The 23,000-nt window shown below is 38.7% G+C and overlaps 2 protein-coding genes across 2 annotated transcripts; both read left to right on the top strand.

The window, feature by feature from the left end:
- Positions 1-777: 777 nt before the first annotated feature.
- zmynd19 (zinc finger, MYND-type containing 19) lies at positions 778-9,851 on the top strand. Its single transcript, XM_074617460.1, has 6 exons — positions 778-1,073; positions 4,526-4,585; positions 4,677-4,783; positions 6,264-6,404; positions 6,823-7,003; positions 7,446-9,851. The coding sequence occupies exons 1-6, from the start codon at positions 1,023-1,025 to the stop codon at positions 7,587-7,589; spliced, it is 684 nt and encodes a 227-aa protein (XP_074473561.1). The 5' UTR covers positions 778-1,022; the 3' UTR covers positions 7,590-9,851.
- A 5,358-nt stretch (positions 9,852-15,209) lies between these two features.
- On the top strand, positions 15,210-19,608 carry tmem141 (transmembrane protein 141). The gene is made up of 5 exons (XM_074617912.1): positions 15,210-15,376; positions 15,553-15,619; positions 17,104-17,187; positions 18,057-18,170; positions 18,428-19,608. Exons 1-5 carry the CDS (start codon positions 15,323-15,325, stop codon positions 18,487-18,489), a joined length of 381 nt encoding a protein of 126 aa, XP_074474013.1. The 5' UTR covers positions 15,210-15,322; the 3' UTR covers positions 18,490-19,608.
- Positions 19,609-23,000: the final 3,392 nt, after the last annotated feature.

Genomic DNA, 23,000 nt, shown 5'->3' with positions numbered 1-23,000 from the left:
AAACATAAAAGGACAGCAGAAATGAAACAAAACCAACATAAAATAAAAAATAATTAAATAAATAAATAAAAAAGAACACGCGAGAGTATGACAATAATTTCACTTTAAAGACTTTAAAGATATTGCATACATTCATTGTTTTCATTGCTATTTGTTTTGTGAGGAAGAAATTGTTGACAGATATAGATCCATTTCTTTCATAAATACAAAGAAATTAGGCTTTTTTTTGGTAAATTTACACTTGTGTATGTGGAACTTCGCCAGAATTAAAATTCAATTAATAAGAAAAAATGCATTACTGTCTTTGTCACTGTAATCATAGCAACCAAATATAATATTTCTATAGTACAGTGTTGTGGGAGATGCTTCTAGGCCACTGAGATATGGAAGTTTTTATTGGACTTTATTAGTTGTAACCCACAGAAGACATTCCACAAATGTGTACCATGATCTGCAAATATGTCACTATCCACAAACATGTATTTTTGTATTTGTGTTGCGTAAAGTCACATCCCCAAAAATACAGGAACGATTTGCAAATACATATAACTTACTCTGTAAATATGATATCTACACATTTGAGACATATTCAGTAATATTCAGTAATATGTAATCTCCCACCCAGCCATCAAACATTTCGCGCGAAAATGTCTGGAAGTGGTCACGAGAGTGATATGACGTAATAACTGAAACAGAAATACTCGCTTCCTATTGGCCAACAGATCAGACGCTTCGTAATAGAATAACCTCAGCGTTGCTTCTGATTGGTCGGTTGATCAGTGGCTCGTCTCGTCCCGCCCCCTCAGCAGCTCGCTCTGTTTCCTGCGCCAGCAGCAGCAGCAGCAGCGGTGTGTCACCCAGTGAGGCTGGGCTGCTGCCGGAGAGATCCGGAGTCACGCCGAAACACCCAACACCCGAACTGGCATCACTTCACCGGGGCTAGAGGGGCTGCCCCGGAGAGTTGTACACCTAAAGGTTGGATCTCTACGGCCTCTGTCTGCCACCACTGCACCGTCCTCCTGATGTCGGACTTCAAGCTGGGCATCGTGCGGCTCGGCCGTGTGGCCGGGAAGGTGAGCTGGAGCCCGGGAGGACGGCCATGTGCGGCGGCCGGCCGGGGGATGGGAGGGCCCGGCGGGGAGACCGAAACACGGTAGAAAATAAGGTTTCCGCGGTGATGTGTCGGTGCTAGGCAACAGCTTTCAGGCTTAACAACCCGCTGCCGATGCGGGAGTCGCACAGCTTTACCGATTTTAACCGCGTTTGACCGGATTAGAGGAGCCGGCCGAGGCAGACTGGCTCTCTGTGTGGAGCTAACGCTAGCTAGCATATAGCAGGTTAGCTGCTGGCTGACGGTGAACGGTGGAATAATCACCACAGAGGTAAACACAGGCGGTCTTATTGTGTTGGTACTGGTGTCGGGTAGACATGGAGATGTGTTTTCGACGGTGGGTGATATATTTATATATCAATTTATCGGTTAATGGTAGAGTTAGCAGCGGCATGCTAGCTGTGTTATATTTGGATTACACGGTGGAGTGTCTGCTAATGAGGAAGCCATCGCCATGCTCCATCTACTCAGTCTTTTGTGCAACGTGACAAAGCACCGGCAGCACAACACACTGCTCAACATCTGTGGCCGAACACTTGCATCGTTTTTTGGGCTACATAATCAGTGTTGTGACGTTAAACTATGTCTGGATGATGGTCGTGAGATTCTCCTGGCTGGCTGGCTGCTGGTGTCACAAGGCAACAAGGCAAGGCAGCTTTGTTTGTGTAGCACATTTCAGCAACAGGGCAATTCAAAGTGCTTTGCATAAACATTCAAGAAGTGCAAAAGAACATTAAGACATAATTAAAACAGTCATAAAAACATTACAGATTAGAAAATAAAAACAAGCTAAAAATAAAAGCTTTAGGATAGAAGCTAAAATAGAATATAACACACAAGAGTAAAAGTTATAGTGCAGTATAAGATCATTATCTGGTTTGATAAAAGGCAGCAGCAGCAAACAGGAACGTTTTAAGCTTTGATTTAAAAGAACTCAGAGTTGGAGCTGGTCCTGCAGGTTTCTGGGAGCTTGTTCCAAATATTTGGTGCATAAAAACTGAACGCTGCTTCTGCATGTTTAGTTCTGACTCTGGGGACACTAAGCAGACCTGATCCAGATGACCTGAGAGGACACAAGACACACACACCCAGGATAGACCGTGTGCAGAGCGTTTTGTTTGCGCTGTAACCAATCAGTTGCCCACCTGCTGGGTGTCACACACACAGTGCTCCTCCTCTGGGCTCCAGTCAGCAGACACACACAACTTATTTACATGATGTCACTGCTGTTAAAGATCTACACACAATAGTCTGGCAGGCGAGACAAAGTGTCACATTGCACGTTTGGACCTTTAGGTATGCGCTGTTTTGTACCATGCTCAGTGGAACGTGGAGGCTACTGTGTTGGTATCTTGTCACGTGTCACTTGTAATCCCACCTACTAACAGAGTCCAGGTAAACGGTCAACACGTGACTCTGTAGCTCCCTTTTAGAAAGATGTTGCATCTAGAGTCCAGATGTTGTTGATGTAAGAAAACAAAAAAAAAGAAGCTGAGAGTTTGGTTGGTTTAAATCAGCTTTTTTGTTGTTGTTTTTTCTCAAAATGACGGTATACATAGTAACAGCAGAAAACATTAAAAACATTTACATACAGAAGAAGCATAGCGAAAACATAAACAAAGAGCTGTGCCAAACATTGGTTCAAATCAGGTTGTTGAGCTTGTTTTCCCTCTTGATGACGTGGACATGTGCAATGAAGTTTATGTACAGTATGTGTTGTAGCTGCCACATGTGGGGCAAATTACTAAATAGGAGTTTAGACATACCTTATCATTTGTGACTGTTTGTGGCCTTCTGCAAACATGCCACTTTCACAAAGTAGTGTTGTTTGACTTTGCAAACCAGTTAAATTGTGCATAAATATACACTTGAAATATATATATACATATATATATATATACACCAAAAAAAGCCACATTTGGAACTGATTAAGCCACATTATTAACTGATTAAAAGTTGGACACGGTTAGTAATTAAGTTGCCATGATGCCTTTGTAACTAAACTCAAAGATCTTGGGAGCCATTGCTTAATAACAGGAGGTGGTTCAGCAATAGACACACAGGGGGCTCATCAAATTATTTTATAACTGATCACTGATTGAAGTCGTTATTTTATGTATTTAATATCTAATTATTTGAGTAGAAAGTTTCAAAATACTGAAACAGCTCTTTGGGAAAGCTTACTTTTAAATACATGTAATCAGTTATGAGCTTATAGGATCCTGCTCTCACGTTGTCTTTTGTGTATTGCGATTTTTGAGTATTGTGATTTGATATTATGACTTATTGAGATTTTTGTGATATTTTTTTAACATTAGACCATGGGAAAAAAGTTGAATCATAGACTTCTAGGGACTTAGGAAAATATTTTTGATTTTCAGCATGTATGTAGTCAGAGATGTCCTGAAGTCAAATATATCAGTCGTTGTCAGGTATTATTTATAATAATAAAAAAAATCCAGCAACCCCAAAATCAAAGAATAAAGACATTGGCTTTACAATTTAATGATATTTTCTTTTTAATTTATAAGGGACATGTAATGTTTTATACTTCTGGTGTCCAATCCAATCAATCTTATTTCTCTTATTTACATATATGTATATTGTATATACAGTTCCCTTTGTTAAGACCCTATTTTGAAAACCGGACATTGTCACACATGTATACCTCCGCTAACTTCGCCAATTCCGTCGCTAGCTCTCCCGTCAGCTCTGTTCTCTTTATAAAGTCATGGTCAGCTCCATCGGGGCCGCTTGAGTGCATTGTCAGTATATGGGTGCTGTACAGTTGTAGCGTCGGCCAATTTGACCACAGAGATGAGAGTGACGGCTGGCTTGACCGGATGTTACCGTAATACGAGAACGTTAGCTGTCCATGACAGAGTTACCATGCAGCTTTAGCCATGATGTCTAGCTCTGCTTTTCCTGGCAATGTGTGAAACCCAAAGTGTTTCCATACTTTACTGTATATGTAGTGTTTACAAATTTGGATTTAACATGTGAGAGTGCAGGTCGCATCCATGCACACCCTCTGCCGTTTTGTACTTCTATCGTTTCGGCTCACTGCGACTGGCTGCTGTTTGTTTTGGTTGACGGATATGGAACAGATATGACGTCACGTTACTCTGACTACAACAATAAAAGTGGTAACTTCCTTCTACCTCCGCATAGACTCAAATGAAGCAAATATATCAATTCTGGCAACAACAACAAAATTGTGATACATAGGTGAATCAGTTTTTTCCCCCACCCCTACTCCTGCTCTCACATTGTTTTGTTCCCCCTTGGGTTCCTTGTAAACATTCCCAAAATGTTGGTTTTAACAAGTTGGTGTTGTGCTAAAGCAGGCCATGAAAAGACAGCTACTCCTGTAACAGTTGTGGTTGTTAACATGAAAATATTCTCTCATTTCAGACAAAATACACACTGATTGATGAGCAGGACATACCGCTTGTGGAAAACTATGCGTTTGAGGTAAACGACTGCAACTTGTGTTTATGAAAATATTGCCATTTCCACTTTTCTGATAGTGCCAATGTTTAAAAAATTGTTATTCCATTTCCAGGCGCGCATGGAGGTAGATGCGGATGGCAATGGAGCTAAGATCTTTGCCTACGCTTTCGACATTGGCAAAGGCCGCTGGGCAGGAAGGCCATTGCATGAGCTGCTCTGGTAAGTATTTTGTTCATTATGTCAGGTGTGGAGTAAACACTTTTTTTCTGTTGGAGCAGTTGGACTCAACACTCTGTGTAGTCGAGCATTTCTTATAATGGAAGTGTCCTCGATGGGGTCCTCTGATCATAATCAACCTAAACGCACTGAATAGGACCTCTGAATACAGATATGAGTATTGTTGCAACAGAAAAGTCTGATAAAAAAATAGCTAAAATTGCAAGATGAATGCTGAAGACAACCTAGAGATGCACCAGCTGCATCTCTCTCGGTGCTTCTTCATCTTAAGAAACATACAGGCTGGTTCTCCGTAGCTGACTCTGTCCTCCAAAATAATGTTTCTGCTGATATCAGTAAAGCTTCACATCATCAGGAACTCTGTTAGTTCAGTGGACCAGTACTGTTTATCTCACAACTTTGAAGTTGACAATTGCTTGTTATTGATCTTTCATATAATTGTATCATGTTATCTCATGTTTATCAGCGTATAAATTGAGCCTTGTCCCATGATCCACAGTGAAAATTGTGACTTGCAAATATTGTTTTTGACATAGAGAAAGTCTAAATGCTCTGCTTGTGGCCTTAATAATTTATGCTCTTCTTACACGAGACCAAAGTATTGAAATAAACAAGGAAGTAGCCAAAATGCAGTTTTAGCAGTTTTGCTTGCACATCTACTAAAGGTAGATCGATTAATCGGTTTAGCCAATAGGACGTTTTTCAAACTATCGTTACCGGTGGAACTACGCTCTGATAGTGGCCGATGGCTGCACAGCAGCCACCAGTCACGCTGGGACATACATCACTGTTACGCATTGAGGCTCCATACACAAAGTCAATAAAGAGGGGGAGAAAAAAGTTATCTCTCGAATATAAAACGCATTATCAGCTCTTTATCCCAAATACAAGACAGGCAGACAGGGAGGAAAAGATATCACTCACTGTTACTTTAATTTACTTATTGTACCAATATAGCGTCCTCTCTTTTAAATAATCCAGCCACGTAATCATCCATTCATGAAACCGCACACTTAAGGATCTTCCTTACCCGAGAGATATGCACGAACATTATTTGGTTTGCAAGAGTGGCATTTAACAATGTACGAGACATGGAACAGAAGTAATCCTGGCAACTCATACTGTGAGCCACAGAACAGCGCATCGCCCATTGCAAATAAGTAGAACATTTTCCAACGATGTAATCCACCAAATCCCACTTCAGGATATTCTCTTACAAAAGATTAAATTTGGAGTGACAAAAAACAGATTTATTAAAAATGGTGTATGCAAAAGTAGATAGAAGATATCAGACAATTATTCGGCTTTTTCCTGCTCCAAACTATTATTATATCAGCCTTTAAAAATCTATTGGTCAACATCCAACATCTACATCAGTGGATCTCCTCTTACTGAACTGTCATTATTTTATAACTGGTAAGAGACTGGCTGACTTATGATCTGGATACATGTCTTAACCCAGGGAGAAGCACAGAGGAGGCATTGCCCCCAGTTTTCAAGTGATCCACATCAACTCTGTGACGGTGGACAACCGGCTAGACAACCTGCGACTGGTGCCAGTGGGCTGGAGCCCCAAACCGGAGGAGATCTCCAGCAAACAGAGGTAGGAGTGCAGCTATACTAATGCTAAAGACTGAATTATGATGATTCTGTAGCTCTCTAGGAACGCAGAGTACTGCACGAGCTGGATGTTTTGTCTGTAGGCAAAGCCAGTCTGATTCATTGAGGCCTTAACTTAGCCTGGGCCTGACGACAACGATTTTTTCCCCATGAAAACCAAAACAGATATGGGCAATTGCTCAGAAAAAAATTAATATTTACATGATTTTTATTTTTATTTTTTTTAAAAAAAAATTAAATTTAAATATAATTTTGTATTCTGGTTAGCTGACCATTTATTTAACAATATTGAGAGTAATAGGCTTCCTGCAGCCTGTTTCTTGCAGCTTATTCATCAATATTTGTTGTTAAGCATGTAACACAAGCCTAATATTTCTTTCTGTATTATCTGACTTGTCCAGAGAGCAGTCTCTGTACTGGCTGGCCATCCAGCAGGTACCGGCTGACCCTGTGGAGGAGCAGTATCTGGAGCTGAGTCGCACACGCTACTACAACGCTAACGGGGAGCTGGTGGAGGAAGAGGAGTGCTCCTGCACATACTATGAGTGTCATTATCCTCCTTGTTCACTCATCGAGAGGAGGGTATGTACTCTAACTGGCATTCCTGTTGACCTTATGATTTTATAGTCGGATTTTAATCAATTCAATTAGGGCTGCATCTAACGATTATTTTCATTGTTGATAAATCTTTTCTCAGTATTTTCTCGATCAATCAATTACTTGTTTGGTCTATAAAATGTCAGAAAATGGTGAAAAATGTCAATCGGTGTTTCCCAAAGTCCAAGATGCAATGAATTTAATAGTTGACAACAAACACCTTGTTGCAGCTCTAAATTCAATGTGTAGTTAAGTTGTTTTAATTATTTTATAAGTGGGAGATGAAAACTATAGTTATAAACATTTTTACCCTCTTAAACCCACCCAGAGGTTGATGCTTCTGGCAAAATTGTTACCTAGGATCTCAATACTAAGCAACATTAGATAGAAAGAGCCAAACATGATCTTGTTCCTTGTCTTTCCACAGCTCCGGGAGTTCAACATCTGCGGTCGCTGCCAGGTGGCGCGCTACTGTGGCTCCCAGTGCCAACAGAGGGACTGGCCCGCCCACAAGAAGCAGTGTCGCGAGCGCAAGCGGGTGCTGGCCCTCGAGTCGGAGCCCGAACGATGATCGGTCCTCTGTCCTCGGAGAACGGGGGAGGGAGGGATAGGGTTAGACTCGTGGGAGGGGAGCGGGGGATGAAGTGCAAAAAAGGGGGGAAATTGCAGACAAGAGACTAACGACAGAGGACAATGTTGGTTGCTTGATTGTTTGATGGATTCAGGGGGTAAGAAGATGGAGGAGGGGGAAGGAGAATAAAGCAAAAAGACATCTGCCACTTCCCAGAACTGGTAATTCTCCATAGCTTGCTTGCTGGATGACGGGGGGAAAGGTATTATTTTTGTTTTTTCATTATTTTTCTCGAGGAGGGAGACCCTCGAGCTCTACCTGCTGCTATGGTTTTGTATGCGAGAGGGGAAAAAAAGTCATCTTGTTGATGAACTGGACAAGCTTCTTTGGACCACAACACGGACAGTTGTCGTCATCCACTTTTGTTCCTCCACCCGGCCGCAGGGTGTGGTGACGTCTGTGCAAACGGGGGACCCAGGGGCTGCAGTACCCGTCGTTCAGCTGGTACAATGGGACATGGACCTTTTCACTGTATTGCTCCCTCTCTGACCTCTCTGGTGCACACGGCTGCTGTCTTCATGGTCATCGACACCTTAGCCGCCTCCCTGTTTGTCGTACTCCCCACGCAGCCAACCACGACACACATCAGATAGATTTCACTGATTGAATCACACTACCAGTATTGAGTGTGGGAGTGTGTATGAGTGCGTATGCTTGTGTTTGTATGTTTGTGTGTATGTGCTGCCAATATGTACTGAAGGACATAGAAATGGTCAACATGGGTTATGGGCAGGGTTGATGTACGTCTTTTCTCTTCGTAAAAGGGCCAGTTTTAAAATTTCATATTTAATCATAAATTGGTGGGTTAAAAAATATTTTCACTGTTCTATAATAAAAGTAGCTGCCAAATAAAGGCTTTAATTTTTTTCTAGAAGTTTGAGTTATTTTATTTTTCTATCAATTTGACAAGGTACAAATTTTTAATCACCTGAAAAAACTGGATTTATTACTTTTTTTCCCTTTTTTTAAATCTGCATTTTCAAAATCCTCCAGTTGCTATTTAAAAAGCTGTTCCGGGTGTTATTAGTATTTTGACAGGCCGTTGTCAGTATCCCACAGAAACAAACTGCTTTCTTGTGATCACAAAATAATTATTTCATGTTCTCAAGACACTTCAATATCTGCCTGATGATTATCTGTACCAAAGTCTTCTCGGCACTCCTGTATCAACTGGTTAAAATCCCTCCAGTCCGTCATAGTTTGCTGGTTTTTAACAAACAACTGTCTCTTCAACTGTATTTTTTGCACCTGCAGGGTTATGGTATGCGTGTGTCGGGGAGGGAGGGCGGGGGGGGGTAGTGCTCTTGTGTGAGAGTTTGCTCTAAGGGTTATTTTTTTGAAGAAATTCTATCAATGGAGCTATATTTATTTAAAACATTTGATTGTGAAACATGTTTTTGTCCTGGTGATATTTGAAGGCAAATGTTATAAAAAAAAAAGTGGACAATATGGGACCTTTTTATGTCACGTCTTTTTGGGCAGGGAGGGGGACTGAACATTTCAACCCCGTTACTTGATTTTTCTTTCTTTAATCCTGAATGAATGAATGAGTGAGTCCTCCTCGGTGTTGCCCTTCCAGATTTTCCATGAAAACACTGCACACCATCATTGTCACTAAAAAAAATCTTCCACGTGAGAGACGTCTTGGAGTGTAAAACTTGAATTCCCCCCCCCCACCCCTTTACACACCTTTTTGGTAAATCTTATTTTGGAGAGCGGTTTTATGAACTGAACCATTTCCTGCTTTTGTTTTCTAAGACACGGCAGTCCAAGTGAAATTGTTCTGTGTCGACTTTATCCTCAATCGCCTGCCTTCCTTGTATTACCTACAATGCACACCTGCTTAATGTGTCCTCTCGTGTCTTAGGTGAGGAGTCCAGACACATAGTAAGCATGTAATTCACAGATGTACATGCGACTTGTTGATTGTTTATTTTGTATGTGTGCGAACAGGTTTTCAACACTGCACTAAAAATTTGGCTCCCATGTTAGCGTTATTTGTCATAGATGGGTTGAAGGGAGGGGGTGTGACTTGGATTTGGAGTGTACAGATTGTGTCTGAAATCTTTTTTGTTTTGTAAGAATATAAACATTAATCACCTAGAAATAAAGAGCTACAATATGTGAATGGAAGTACAGTTGGGGGGGATAACTGACCGTTGCTTTTCCAATGTAAAATGATAATAAATAAAATGAACCTCATTTGTTGGAGTTCTCTTGTGGAGTCGTTAAAGTGATGCTCTCAATGTGGGAGTATTCAATTATGTTGATTTATGCACAGGTTAACGCCAAATTCCCACCAAGCAGCAATGAAGTGGGTCTCGCCACAATAATTAAATTTTTCTGCAGCCAGGAGTTCTCTGAACAAATCAACATGTCACATGATTCATAATCTGTTTACTAATTGGCTGCGGGTACTCTGGCCGCACTTTGCCACTAAAATTTAAACTTTTATTTTGAACACACTTTACCACAGCTCGCTGAGCTTTGGAGCGGTTGCCACAGCTTTTCATAGACATTGCATGGCAGGTGGCCACAGGCCGCACTTCGCCGCTGCTCTGGTGCGAATTCGGCGTAAGAAGAAGTTAATAATTCATATACATTTAGGTTAAATTGTTGGCTTGCGGGTAACGATTTGGTCATAGATAGAAGAACATGTGGAAGCTGCTTAATAATGAAAGTCAGTATTAAGAAAATACATTAAAGTAGCCCATAGAGCCTAAAATGTAAAATGAGATTGTCTTATAGTTGTTGTGATATTTACTTATTTGGTAACATTTTACTTTAACCTCTGCATTCTGTTGTTGCCCACAAGAGGAGTTATAGTTGTTAACAAATACATTTACAAACGTATATCTGCCTACAACTACCTTATAGTGTGTTATTAACCACTTAATAAATGTTTTCATACAACCTTTAAATGCTAAATGGGGGACATTAAGTAAAGTGTAAAGGACTTTTCACATACAGTATGTTAAAAATATTTTAAAGATTTACCCAACCACGGAGCCTATTGCTGAAATGATTGGTAACTAATTTTGACGATCAATAGAGAATCAATCAACAAAAATGTTCATTATACAGGCTTCCTATTCAGTATGGAAATGTATTGTTTTTTAGTAATTTCCAGGTCTGGATAAGTATGTTTAAAAGAGAAAGTAAAAAAAAAAAGAGAGTATGGAAGAACATTTCTGTTTCCGGACTATTGCCCCTTTTCTGTTTTCTAAAATATAAAATTCAGAATTTCTAAAAATAAATAGATAATACAAGCAGAGTGTTTTTCATGGCATTTGGAGCAGTCAGTGCAGCCAAAATGTTTACCACTGTTATAGAGAGCGTGGACCAGAGTGAGCTTGATGTCGTCGAAAGCAAGGCAAAAAGTAGTACGTCTTACGCAGAGCTGCCTCTACGCCTGTACGTCACAGCCTGCAGAACAGCTCTCAGTCCAACTTTCTACGCAGGGCTGTGGACTGAACGGCCACAATGGGTAAATGCAAGTTTTCTGAGGGTTTGACAATCGAAAATAAAAATCCAAATGCGAAAAGACCAACATATGCAAGGGCAAAAGCATTGTAGTCTTGTCACAGCATCCTCTGCACTCCGAGTCACAAAGTCTAATATGGTCTGAAAAATCTACCGAGAAGTTTGGAAATTTGAGCCTGGAAAAGTAAGGAATTTTGAAATGGAAAATGTGTAGGAACCCTGATATAGATTAATCATTTATCAAGAAAACATCTGCTGGTTCAGGCTTCTCAAATTTGAGTCTTTATTCTCTGTGTGTGGGTCCTGGAGACACCAACTGTAGCAGTACTCTGCCAGGTGTTTCTATTTCTGTCCGTCTGTCTGTGGGCAGATTTTGTCACCATGATAGCGCCACAGCCGGGAAGGTTGCAGTCACAAAACTTTATAGGTGTGTAGTTGAGATCGAAATAAAGGCAAGGTAGCACGGAGGGTTAAAAGAGGAGATGTCATGGTGCCATATCGCATGATATCATTGGGGTACAACACATGAGCATTAAAATCTGCTCTGCACTCACCAAAAGGCTCACTAGCTGGCACACGATCATAGAACATGAGGATGATTGATTTGTTTCACTGAGGAGTCCAAAGGTGTCTATAGCCTACTTTATGGGTGAGAATTACAATTCTCTAATTATTGAAAAGGTCTTTAATAAAAGACCATAAACAAGTGCTTTCTATTTGAAAACATCTATAGTATATCGGCCACCATCCATTCGAGCGTACCCAAAAAGTTCTGTCATACAGAGGGCAGCCAAAGAGCACCTGAGAGGACACCATCCCTTTATTTCTAGCGCCGTCTGCTGTAACCCTCCAACGTTGCAGCTCCAATTACACTGTGCATGTGTCATACCCCATAGCTCAGGACTGTGTCCCAGCCTCCATTCAATAGCCTTGGGGGGTAGGAATGGCCCCACTACTTTACGCCCCGGTCTGAATTGATGTCGCGGCTGGTGTGATCCCATCACAAGATGGTCTCTAGTTTAGAATTGTAAATGAAATACTTTAAACTTTTTCACAATTGTCTGGCATTGTACCAAGTAAATTAATTAATTTCTGTATTCAAAAAATATCAAAAGATAAATAGAAAATAATCACAAGTTGTAGCCCTAGTTATTTCCCCGTAGTTGTGTGTGAAGTGGGTTTTTACATGATATACCTGCTGTATAGGGAACCCTTGTATTTGATCTCCAACTCAAACCACAACAGGCGGTTCAATCGGATCAATTTCCTGCATTAATGAATGCTGATATTACTGCCTTTAAAACTGATTTACCATCCAGTTTGTGGACTGGTGGCTTCACTGCCTGGTAGAAATCTTGCTAGTGCAGAGTTCTTGTTTACCACAAAGTTCTAACCACCTGTAGTTCATTTGTTGTTCTTTTTACCTTGTGTTTGAAATACCTTTTAAAACATTGCTCCAACTCTGTGACTTTATCACTTGTATCTCTGGAGCTAACAAGTAACAGATGTCTGGTAACTTAAGCCTGTGTGTTGTTACTTGTGTCTCAGCGGTAGTTGAACTCTCTCCATCTGTCTCTTCTTCTTTTTCCCGCTCATCTCCAGCCTTCAGCAGAACCCCTGAGGTCACAGTGGTGTCAGAGTTCAACAGAGGGGTCGCAGGGGTCAGCAGGCTGTGGCAGGCCTGAGGTCACGCAAGACATGTAACAGACACAAAGACAGGCTACGATGATGACTATATTTAAGCAACAACTTTCATGTCTTACAATCTGTTTACTGGGCCTTAAACTTAATGCAGCTGTAGGAAATGGTTTACATTTATCTGCTATAGGGCTGTCAACGTTAACACGATAATAACGCATTAACACAAAATCGCTATAACGCGACTAATTTCTTTAACGCATTAAAACAATCGATCTTTCGGAGGTTTTAGCTAGAAGAAGATACATATGAAACTAAAAAACCTTAGGAATCCATTGGTACCAACCATGTGATACTAGCTTGTAACGAAGGAGGTTAAATAATGCTCCAAACTTGCCCTACATTTTGGAGAGGAAAAACTGTCATGGTCAGTTTCAAAGGGGTCCCTTGACCTCTGACCTCAAGATATGTGAATGTAAATGGGTTCTATGGGTACCCACGAGTCTCCCCTTTACAGATATGCCCACTTTATGATAATCACAAGCAGTTTGGGGCAAGTCATAGTCAAGTCAGCACACTGACACACTGACAGCTGTTGTTGCCTGTTGGGCTGCAGTTTGCCATGTTATGATTTGAGCATATTTGTTTATGCTAAATGCAGTACCTGTGAGGGTTTCCGGACAATACTTGTCATTGTTTTGTGTTGTTAATTGATTTCCGGTAATAAATATTTACACATATTTGCATAAAGCAAGCATATTTACTCCCATGTTGATAAGAGTTTTAAATACTTGATGAATCTCTCTTTAAGGTACATTTTGAACAGATAAAAAATGTGTGATTAATCATGGGCAATCATGCAATTAAATATTTTAATTGATTGACAGCCCTAATTTGCAATATAGTAACAAAAATATAATAATGTCCTTGTTTACTGGCCAAGGATGAGCAATATAATAGTAAAGCACCAAATTCAAAGTGTAATGTGAGGGAAATTATCAATAATGATAGATGAAAGGTAGTTTTGATGTATATAACATTTAATTATTATAACAACACATTGTTTTCATGGTTGGAAGAGTTTCAGACAGAGGATTTAATGATTGTCCATCTGAATAGACAAACAGCAGCTTTTATAGTCAATGCCAGTGGCTCTCCCAAAGGATTCACAAGATAAAACTGAAGGATTGTTTACAGGATAACAGAGAAGAAAAACATATTTCTGTAACACAAACTTATTTTTTTCAGATGTTTTTTTTCTAAACTTTGTCATTGCTCTTATGAATAATTTTAAATGTACTTACTTACTTAGTTATTTACTTACTATAAATTACCTGTGAAGGAAAATCACTCTTTGGATGAAGATGTCAACAGTAACTCACATGTCTTGCTTTACACACCAGCCTTTTATTAGCTTTTATGGTGTATGGTTGTGATATTGTCTTGGTTGGAGCTAATTCTGCCTTTAGCTAATGTGAAATGCACTGTGACCGATTTTAACTCACCTTGTATCCCTTGTACATCATCCAGGAGTCCATCAAATCTCAACACAACGTCTTCTTTCAGTGACTGAATGGCAGTTAGCATTTGTTAGTTGACATTGCTTTGTTATTTAGCTGCCACTGGTTGAAACAACTGGACCGTCTTCTTCTTCTAATGCCAGCATAACACATTGATACCTTCAGGCCAGGTAGCACAAACATGGCAAGGTACTAAATCATCATGTTATCACCATTAGGTTTTCTTTTTATATTGGACACCTTCATTTTTGGTCTTAAAATGTCCATATCTGGACCCTTATTTTAAATTTTTGGCTTTAACTAACTTTTGCAAACTTAATATTTATTCTTTAGCCTCATTTGAGCAAAGGTGGAAGAAGTACTCACATGTTGTACTTCAGTAAAAGGGGGGTATTTTACGATTTTTTTGTCTGATAATTTATTAATATTTTCTAATATGTTTGGGATATTTTACTAATATGTTTTTGATATTGTACTAATATTTTGGGATATTTTATTTGTTCAACATACAGCTGGTAAAGGTGGAGCTAATTTTATTATTATTTTTGGGGGGGACAGTTAACAAATTTTGTCTGAACATTTATTAATATTTTCTGATATTATTTTATTTATATATTATTTTCTGATAACTAATATTCTTTTGAATATTTTACTTTTTTTTTGAAAAAATATCTTGAAAATCTTGAATTAATAATAGTATTCATTTTGCGCATTGTCTTGTCTGTGTTATGCTAATGCATTTCATAATTATTTCATTGTTTTTTGTTCTTCATCCTTTTTTAATGTCACCAGAATAATCTCTCTCTTTTTGTCCATTAATATGATATTTTAGTGTTTTAATTGTCAAGAAGCTGCAGTACCACCTCCTGTCCATCAGGCGTCACTAGTGTTTTACACAAACGGCTGTTTCTCTCTTCTTTCTTTGCAGCACGGACGTTTTATAACAGTAGAGTTATGTATACACAGTGGTAACACAGCTAATGGTATTCTCCATCTAAAACTTTAACCTCCAGCTTCACAACAACCAACAAAATGGTCAATATCGGTCTCACCAAAGTGGACGATGCGCTGGCAGCCAAACACCCGGTGGGTTTATTCATATTTACTCTCCTCTCTGCAGCCTGCTGATCTCTGGAGGACACTGACAGTCACATGCATCAGCTGCTGCACATTACTGTAACATCTGTAATGTAACTGGAAAACGTAATAGAACTGTTTCTACAGGGTAAACCGTGTAGTAAAAGTTGTTTTGTCATATTCAGGGTTTGCAGAGTTATGCTGCCTGTCAGTCTCATGCCTTCATGAAGGGGACTGGGACCTTTATACTGGGTAAGTTAATAACAGATATGTGTGATTCACCCACACTACACAATAACCTGTGTTGTTATTTTGTATTGTATCATCATCACTGAATTATCAGACATTTAAAAATATATATAAATACAATATAATAGATTATTTCTATGTTTACACTCTTTCTTTAATCAGTCCCTGAACTAACTAATCTATGATTACTTTTTACAAAGTTAAATCTGTAGATAAGCACCAAGTAGGAAGTAAGAAGACCAGTGAAACTACTGACTAACTATGTTATTTTGACCAGTGTGTACCACAGGAGGGAGCTATATTCTGCAAATGTTTCTAGTATCATAATAAAGCAGGATGTTTTCAGTACACAGAGTGATGATGGGTGTACAATCACAATATTGTTAGAATAAAATAAGCTTTGATATGCATTATTTATTAACCATTTTTGAAAATACATGCCAGCTGAAAATGACAGCTTGGTTTTGACTTCTATTACAATGAAGTCACATTGGAAGAAAATAAATATATGTTTTTTTTCCCATGTCGCTGTTGTCTGTTGCTGTTAACCATCCCCACAGTCATTCTTGTTGGTGGACACAGTCATTGCCGTCATAATCCTCATTTCCACTCCAGGAATTTTTACTGAAATCTGGAACTTTTGCAGGATCTAAACAAATTTACACCCATTTCTCGTAGAAGGAGTGTGTACACACATCACATGCAGGTGTAAGGTTATTGTAAATCATCATAGATGGAAAGAGTCATGCCTGCAGACTGACTCCAAACCACAATAGACAAACAATGTCTTGATCCTAGTCGGATCTTTGTCAGGTCAACAACGACAAGAAAAAACAAAACCCTGTATGTGCAAAAAGACAATAGTATTACAAAGGACTTGTAAGACTCGTAACATGGAAATTTAAAATTTTGGACCCCCAGATATTACTAAAAATGTAGCTACTGACCCATAGGTCCACTCTCTGGTTATGTCAGACCCTACGCTAAGAATCTTGGGATTTTATTTGACCCCAATTTTAAATTTGCCAAATAAATAAATGCTGTTGTTAAGTCATCTTTTTACCATCTTCTTTGAGTTTTAAGCAAGGTCAAGCACATGTTGTCTTTTAGAGATTTCGAGACAATAATCCATGCTTTTATTTCTTCTTGCCCTGATTATTGCAGATATATAGTGCATATCTCAGAGTCAGTCAGACAACGCTTTCAGCTGGTGCAAAATGCTGCTGCACGTCAGCTAATAAAATCTAAAAATCCTGCCATATTACTTCAATTTTAATGTCATTGCAATTTATTATTTTTTCCCTTTTACTGTGTAAAGCACTTTGGTCAACCGCGGGTTATTTTTAAACTGTGTTTGACTGACTTGACTTGGGATGTTGTTGAAATGAAAATGAGCGTTATGGATACTGAATGAGTCACATGAAGTTTGAACTATCATCATGGCTGCTAGATGTGTCATTGAGATGTGTCCTGTGTTGCTTTTACAGGTGCTGGTGGTTTATTTGTCATTCAGAAGGCTCTCCAGAGGAAGCTTCCTTATCCCCTTCAGTGGAACCTTCTCATTTCAATAGGTGAGAAATGAGGTTTAAAGTCCAAATGAAATGCTTTTTAACCCTTTTAGATCACATCCCCGGTCATATTGTGTACCTATTTAACAATATATCCCCAAAAAAATACAAAGAATCTTAATTTATATAAAAATCCAATAATGTAACACTTCAATTAACAGGTCCGCAAATTTCATGGTAGTTAGGTGATAATTAGCAAGTAACCTATTTGAAATTTCTTTGGAATTACTGCAAAATTACCCCCAATATTTACCTCATAATTTATCCAAAATTACTTTATTTGGCTGTCTTGACTTGGGACTTGACTCTGGACTTTTATTATTATTATTTTATATCTATTATAAACATTATTTAATAATCATATCCCGCTATATTCCAATAAGCAGTAATAAATAGCTGGTCATTTGTTTAATACATTTCCAGGAAAAGAATACAAAGTTAATTGATATGCTTTATTTCCATGTCTGCCGGTAAATAGATAATAATTAGCAAATAACTTCTTTAAAAAAACTCCCTAGTACCAACCAATTTCAACCAATAATATCGTGACATCCATCCGTCAATCAATCTGAAACTTTGAGGGAGGTATGTGGCGGCTCCTCCGTGGCTCCGTACCACGTTACATTTAGCCCGCCCACTTTTAAGCGTTCCAATCAAATGCAAAGGATTTGATTTAAATCCACCCTCATAACTGTACACCGCTCAAATATTCTGTTTTACTGGGGAATACGTCACAGTACAGAAGCTGAAGACGCTGTATAGCCTCCGTTTCACTGTGACATTAAATAGATTTAAACACACAAGACTCTCTACTTCCTCCCAGCTTACCTCTCTCCTCTCTAACCGCTATCTTTGCCTCTCTTCTCTCTCAGTGGCGTCATCAGTGGCAAGTTACGCAGTGACTCGCTGGGAAACGCAGAAATGCACAGACCTTTGGATTTTGCTGGAAACGGGCAAAGTCCCGGACAGATCGCCACCACCGCAGGGTGAGTACAGCGTGCGGCTGCAGACCTGCTCGCCATCCCTCATGGCTCACCCAGGGAAGTTCGGAAATGTGTATATGTTAGTTAGATCATCTTTAAACAGGAGAAGCAACCAGTGTTTTATGGAAGTACAAATACATTTTTGTCCTGGGCTCAGTATTCTCAACAGATTTATCAGCTCTGTTCCTCAGTCGTGATGAACCAAATGTGGACGGTTTGCAGACTTTAATGCTGTTTGTTTATCTGTCTCTGTCTTTCAGTGTCTATACCAGAAGTACCAAAAGGAACCGAGAAGACAAAATATGGCGACACGATGGAATGAACATAGTTTTAAACAAACGTGTGTATTTACTGTATATAACTACATCTTTTCAGAAAATGTACCAGATATGCAGATAATTTATTGACTATAAGGGAAGCGTGCTGGTTGTGAGATAGTTCAGTGTTTTTTTCACCTCCATTTCTGCAACATGAATGAAGTCATTCTTTCAGTTTCAGAGTTGGAGGAGCTTTTGAATTTCATAACGGCATTACTGTGTGGATAAACAGATGAGTTTCTCGAATCAGAGGTCAGGAATTAGTTTGGGTTTTTAGAAGGAATCCCATGTTAAGCTTGTGATCCGGTATTATTATTTGGACGTGTTTGTTTGACATGCAACCGAATTAATGCTGCGCTACCAAAACCAGCCACTAACTGTCCCTGTGTGTCTCATGGAGAGCTGCATATCCTAGTTACTGGTGGGTCGACCAAACCAGTAAATGACCAGTTTCTGTTTTCAATTGTATGATCTCAATACAATTATTTCAATCATGTATGCCTTGGACTACAGAGAGCAAATCACTGTGGAATGATTCATCCTTTTGAATAGATAAACATTTTATCTATTTAATCCATTAGCAGTGTAAAAGATGGAAAAAATCAGTGTAATCCACATTAAATAATTTGCTGTTGTTGCTTTCAGTCGCTGCGTGTTCATTCATCCGTCTTCAGTTCAGTGATGCTGTAATGAACCATGCATTATCTCAGGATGACTATTTGGATTTATATCAATTTGCATCTGTGCAAAAACATACATTCAGTGAGGTTAGTTGGTAATATAGAATGAAAAAATTAGCAATAGGTTATAAAGATGGGATGGGAAATGTAGAAGTCATTGCAAATTCGGTATTGGCAGGGTTTTTTTTTTAGGAAGAAATTGTCACTGGATTTAGGCAAATGTAAGAACTGAGAGGAGGAGAGGATTACTGAGAAGTAAATGGGACAAGTTTCAATAATTTTTACCGTATTTTTCAGTGAGGAATCTTCCATCTACGTCCATCCTGCTAATTGCTGCCTTCTTATGATTTGAATGATAAGTTTGCTTTATTAAGGTGTAGAAACATCTGCAAACCCACTCTTCGTTGTATATTTTAAGTAAACAATAAAATAAGAACAAAAATATATGTATTGACATATTATTATTATATTATATATATATATATATATATATATATATATATATATAATAATCAAAACAGGGCCCTTAAACATGATTCAGGGAGTTTTATCTATTTATCAGCAGACATGGAAATAAAGCATATCAATAAACTTTGTATTATTTTCCTGGAAATGTATTAAATAAATTACCACCTATTACGAAATAGCGGAATATAATTATTAAATAAGGTTTATAATAAAGTAATTTTTGATACATTTTGAGGTAAATATGGGGGTAATTTGGCAGTAATTCCAAAGAAATTTCAAATAGGTTACTTGTTAATTATCACCTAATTACCATGAAATTTGCGGAACTGTAAAATGAATTGTTACCTGAAAGAGAAGGGCACCTTTAACTCAAAACTATCATAAATACAGAGTACAGATATACAAAGAAAAAAGTCAAATTTGCCAATATCTATATCTCGGAATCATTCATCAAAGTAACATATAGCTCCTAAGCCAAATCACTCATAAGAATAAGGACCTTCTGAGGTAAATAAAGATTAAAAACATAAATAACTAAAATCTTAACTGCTAAAACTAAGGAGCTAGGCCCATACTTTAAATTTCTATAATGATAGTGCCCAGAAACCCACATATACTGTACATGGTTAGTAAAGTGTATATACTGTACCAGTGATGAGTGATAATGTGAGCATAGTAATGTATGAACATGCTGTTCCATAGACACATACAGTAGCCAGTTTTAGATGTTGCTCAGAGGGGGATACTGCTAATCCGGCCGTACCCAGATTCAATTTTGAATTTAAACCTGCCATCCCCATATCAGATAGAAGATTCTGCAGAGAACACAAAATGATGAGCTTATTCAGGTGCAGCCCTTATCCCCTTCACAAAGACAGATGTTCTCAACTGTATGTGATTTTAAATGGTTTGATATTTCCTTTAAAGTCGCTCCAGATCCTTAAGATCTGTGGACACCTGCTCTTTATTCAGACTCAAATCTACAACTGCTGCCAGTGGCACTCCTGATTCAGAAGTGCTGAAAATGGCTTTAAATGCATGTAAATGACATATTTCATTTAAAAAATTTTAATAAATGTGCGAAAATCTCTACTAACATTTAGGCTCTGTCGACACAGTATCTTTTTTATGTTAGTAAACAAAAGAAAAATGTGCTTATGATTACATTCTGCTGCTTTCATACCACACTGTAACTCCAGTTTATCTGCATAGCTGAACTAAGTTTGTACAATAAGGTGTTATAGTTAAACAATAGAGCCTTTCAAGCTTTAAAACACCTCAAGGGAATGAAGCGACCAAAGTCCAGGCCTGCGATTCACTGAGAACAAGCTAAAGGAAGTTCACTAAATCTGAGAGCTGAGAACACAAAGCTCACAGCCAGGAACATTTTTAGAGTGTTTGTAAAAGAAAAATGTCTCCTATAGTGAAGGCAATCTGAATAAGGGAAGATAAGATGTTCTTTTTTTCTCCATCTTTGTGCAGTCTGAATCCACCCCCACTCTCGCTTCATCTCGCTCTCGTCCTCCCACTGTAATTCAAATCTGATTTAACACCTCCAAGATTTGAAGGTTTTGAATTCTCTTTCTGCGTCACTCCATACCAAAAAAAAAAAAGAACAAGCTTCATGAATTGAATAAGCTCTCAAATCCTTTGTCACATGCACACTGATACTGCTGAAGGAAAAGACTTTAGAGGAACAGAGAGCAAACAGGAGACGAGGGAAAAGACTGTGTGTGTTAAGTGTGTTGCATGAGAGGACTGACTGGCCAGTGGAGCTGAGGAGGAGTACATGTCCGATAAGTATAAGAAACAGCAGTATGGACTGGCCTTTTTGCAGCAGGGCATGTGCGTGACAACATGAGAAAGAGAGATGAGGAGAGCAGGAGCGAGCGCTCGGTTGTCTGACACTGCAGTGAGTCGAGTGATCACACTTAGCTGAGCTGCAACTGGACAGTTAGGTCGCCTCTTTCTTTCACTTCAAGTCTTTGGTTATATAACGATAAATCCTGGAAAAAAGCCCCACAAAAAAACACAATTTTCAGTATTTTTTCTCAGAGACCCTCCTTACAAAAAAAGAAGTTTATTCAAGTGGGCTATTAGTGTACTTAAAATAAAAGAGTATGCTTTCAATTAACTTTTTATGTACTTATCAGAGATATACTTAACAAAATTATACTTAAGTATACTTGGCTTATACCGACAAGTATACAGAAAAGACTAAGTGTACTTGGCAAGTATACAGAACAGTTCAAGTTGGCTTATACTGAAAACTATACAGAAAGGTATATTTGGCAAAGTACTATAAGTTAACTTGAAGAAAACTTACAATGCTTGCAGTAAAAACTATTAAACTAGTCTTTTACTGAAAGTATACTTAAAAGTATACTTTTATAAACTAAAAAGTGGGCTACAAGTATGTAACTAACAGTATACCCATAATGTCACTTGTATCATATTATAGTTGCAGTACGAAATACAACTTGGATGTAAACTAGTTGTGTACTCAGTTTACTACTCTTACATTTAAAGTATACTTTTATAAACTAAAAAGAGGGCCAATTTATTCCCAAGAAGTATTGAAATAGTACACTTACAAGTATACTACTAGTCGTTTATATTAGTATACTTATTACATAAAGTATACTTGGGATTATACTTGAACTATACTTAAGTTTATTTTGTTTTTGTAAGGGCCACAGTGGAAAAAAGAGCTCTTGATCTAAATCTATACTCTGAATATTGGGTATTTGAAAATCTGATCTATGTGTCCCTTCTCTTTAGCCTTGAGTCATGATCAATTCCCACAAATTGATGTGTTAACAAGAACAACTGGTGTGTGATTGACTGTCAGAGGGAGGGGGGAGCAGCACATGTGTTTGTTGTGAGGGGATTTATTGATTGTGTGTCCTCTCTTTCAGCCTCTTCTCTCATAAAGTGATAAACACAGTAGGGAAAATGTGTGGTTCACCTGGTCTGACAGAAAAAATAACTTGAAAAGGCAGTTGGTAAATTACAGGGAGTCCTTTGTGAGAGTGTGACAGTCTTCAACGTTAATCACTGCTGAAGGTTTCACATATGACGACAACAGGATGAGAGCTCAAGTCTGGGCAGGTCAGGCAGATAAACACGGGTCTGTGCAGCGACAGAGTTTATTTCGTGTGACTCATCGCTGAAGAAAGAGAAACAGAAGGAGAAGAAGTGTCCCTGAAGTGCCAGAAATGGTTGTGATGTGTTTCGACTCGGTGGAAGTTGGATTGTGCAGGGATGTGGAGCGGGGCGAATGCAGCTTCCCAGTCTGACTGAGAGAAAACCTTCATATACATCACATTACGTCATATCACTGCAGCGTGGTGAAAGGGTGTTTGAAG

The sequence above is a fragment of the Sebastes fasciatus genome, chromosome 19 (genome assembly GCF_043250625.1).
Source record: "Sebastes fasciatus isolate fSebFas1 chromosome 19, fSebFas1.pri, whole genome shotgun sequence".
NCBI lineage: Eukaryota > Metazoa > Chordata > Actinopteri > Perciformes > Sebastidae > Sebastes > Sebastes fasciatus.
This window is presented reverse-complemented; position numbering and strand designations above follow the sequence as displayed.

What these genes read in the sequence shown, in the direction of transcription:
- zmynd19 (XM_074617460.1), top strand. Translation starts at nt 1,023, where the DNA reads ATGTCGGACTTCAAGCTGGGCATCGTGCGGCTCGGCCGTGTGGCCGGG. An exon ending in TGGAAAACTATGCGTTTGAG is followed by an intron (nt 4,586 to 4,676) that starts GTAAACGACTGC and finishes TTCCATTTCCAG; the next exon opens with GCGCGCATGGAGGTAGATGC. An exon ending in GAGATCTCCAGCAAACAGAG is followed by an intron (nt 6,405 to 6,822) that starts GTAGGAGTGCAG and finishes TGACTTGTCCAG; the next exon opens with AGAGCAGTCTCTGTACTGGC.
- tmem141 (XM_074617912.1), top strand. Translation starts at nt 15,323, where the DNA reads ATGGTCAATATCGGTCTCACCAAAGTGGACGATGCGCTGGCAGCCAAA. An exon ending in GACTGGGACCTTTATACTGG is followed by an intron (nt 15,620 to 17,103) that starts GTAAGTTAATAA and finishes TTGCTTTTACAG; the next exon opens with GTGCTGGTGGTTTATTTGTC. An exon ending in CAGATCGCCACCACCGCAGG is followed by an intron (nt 18,171 to 18,427) that starts GTGAGTACAGCG and finishes TCTGTCTTTCAG; the next exon opens with TGTCTATACCAGAAGTACCA.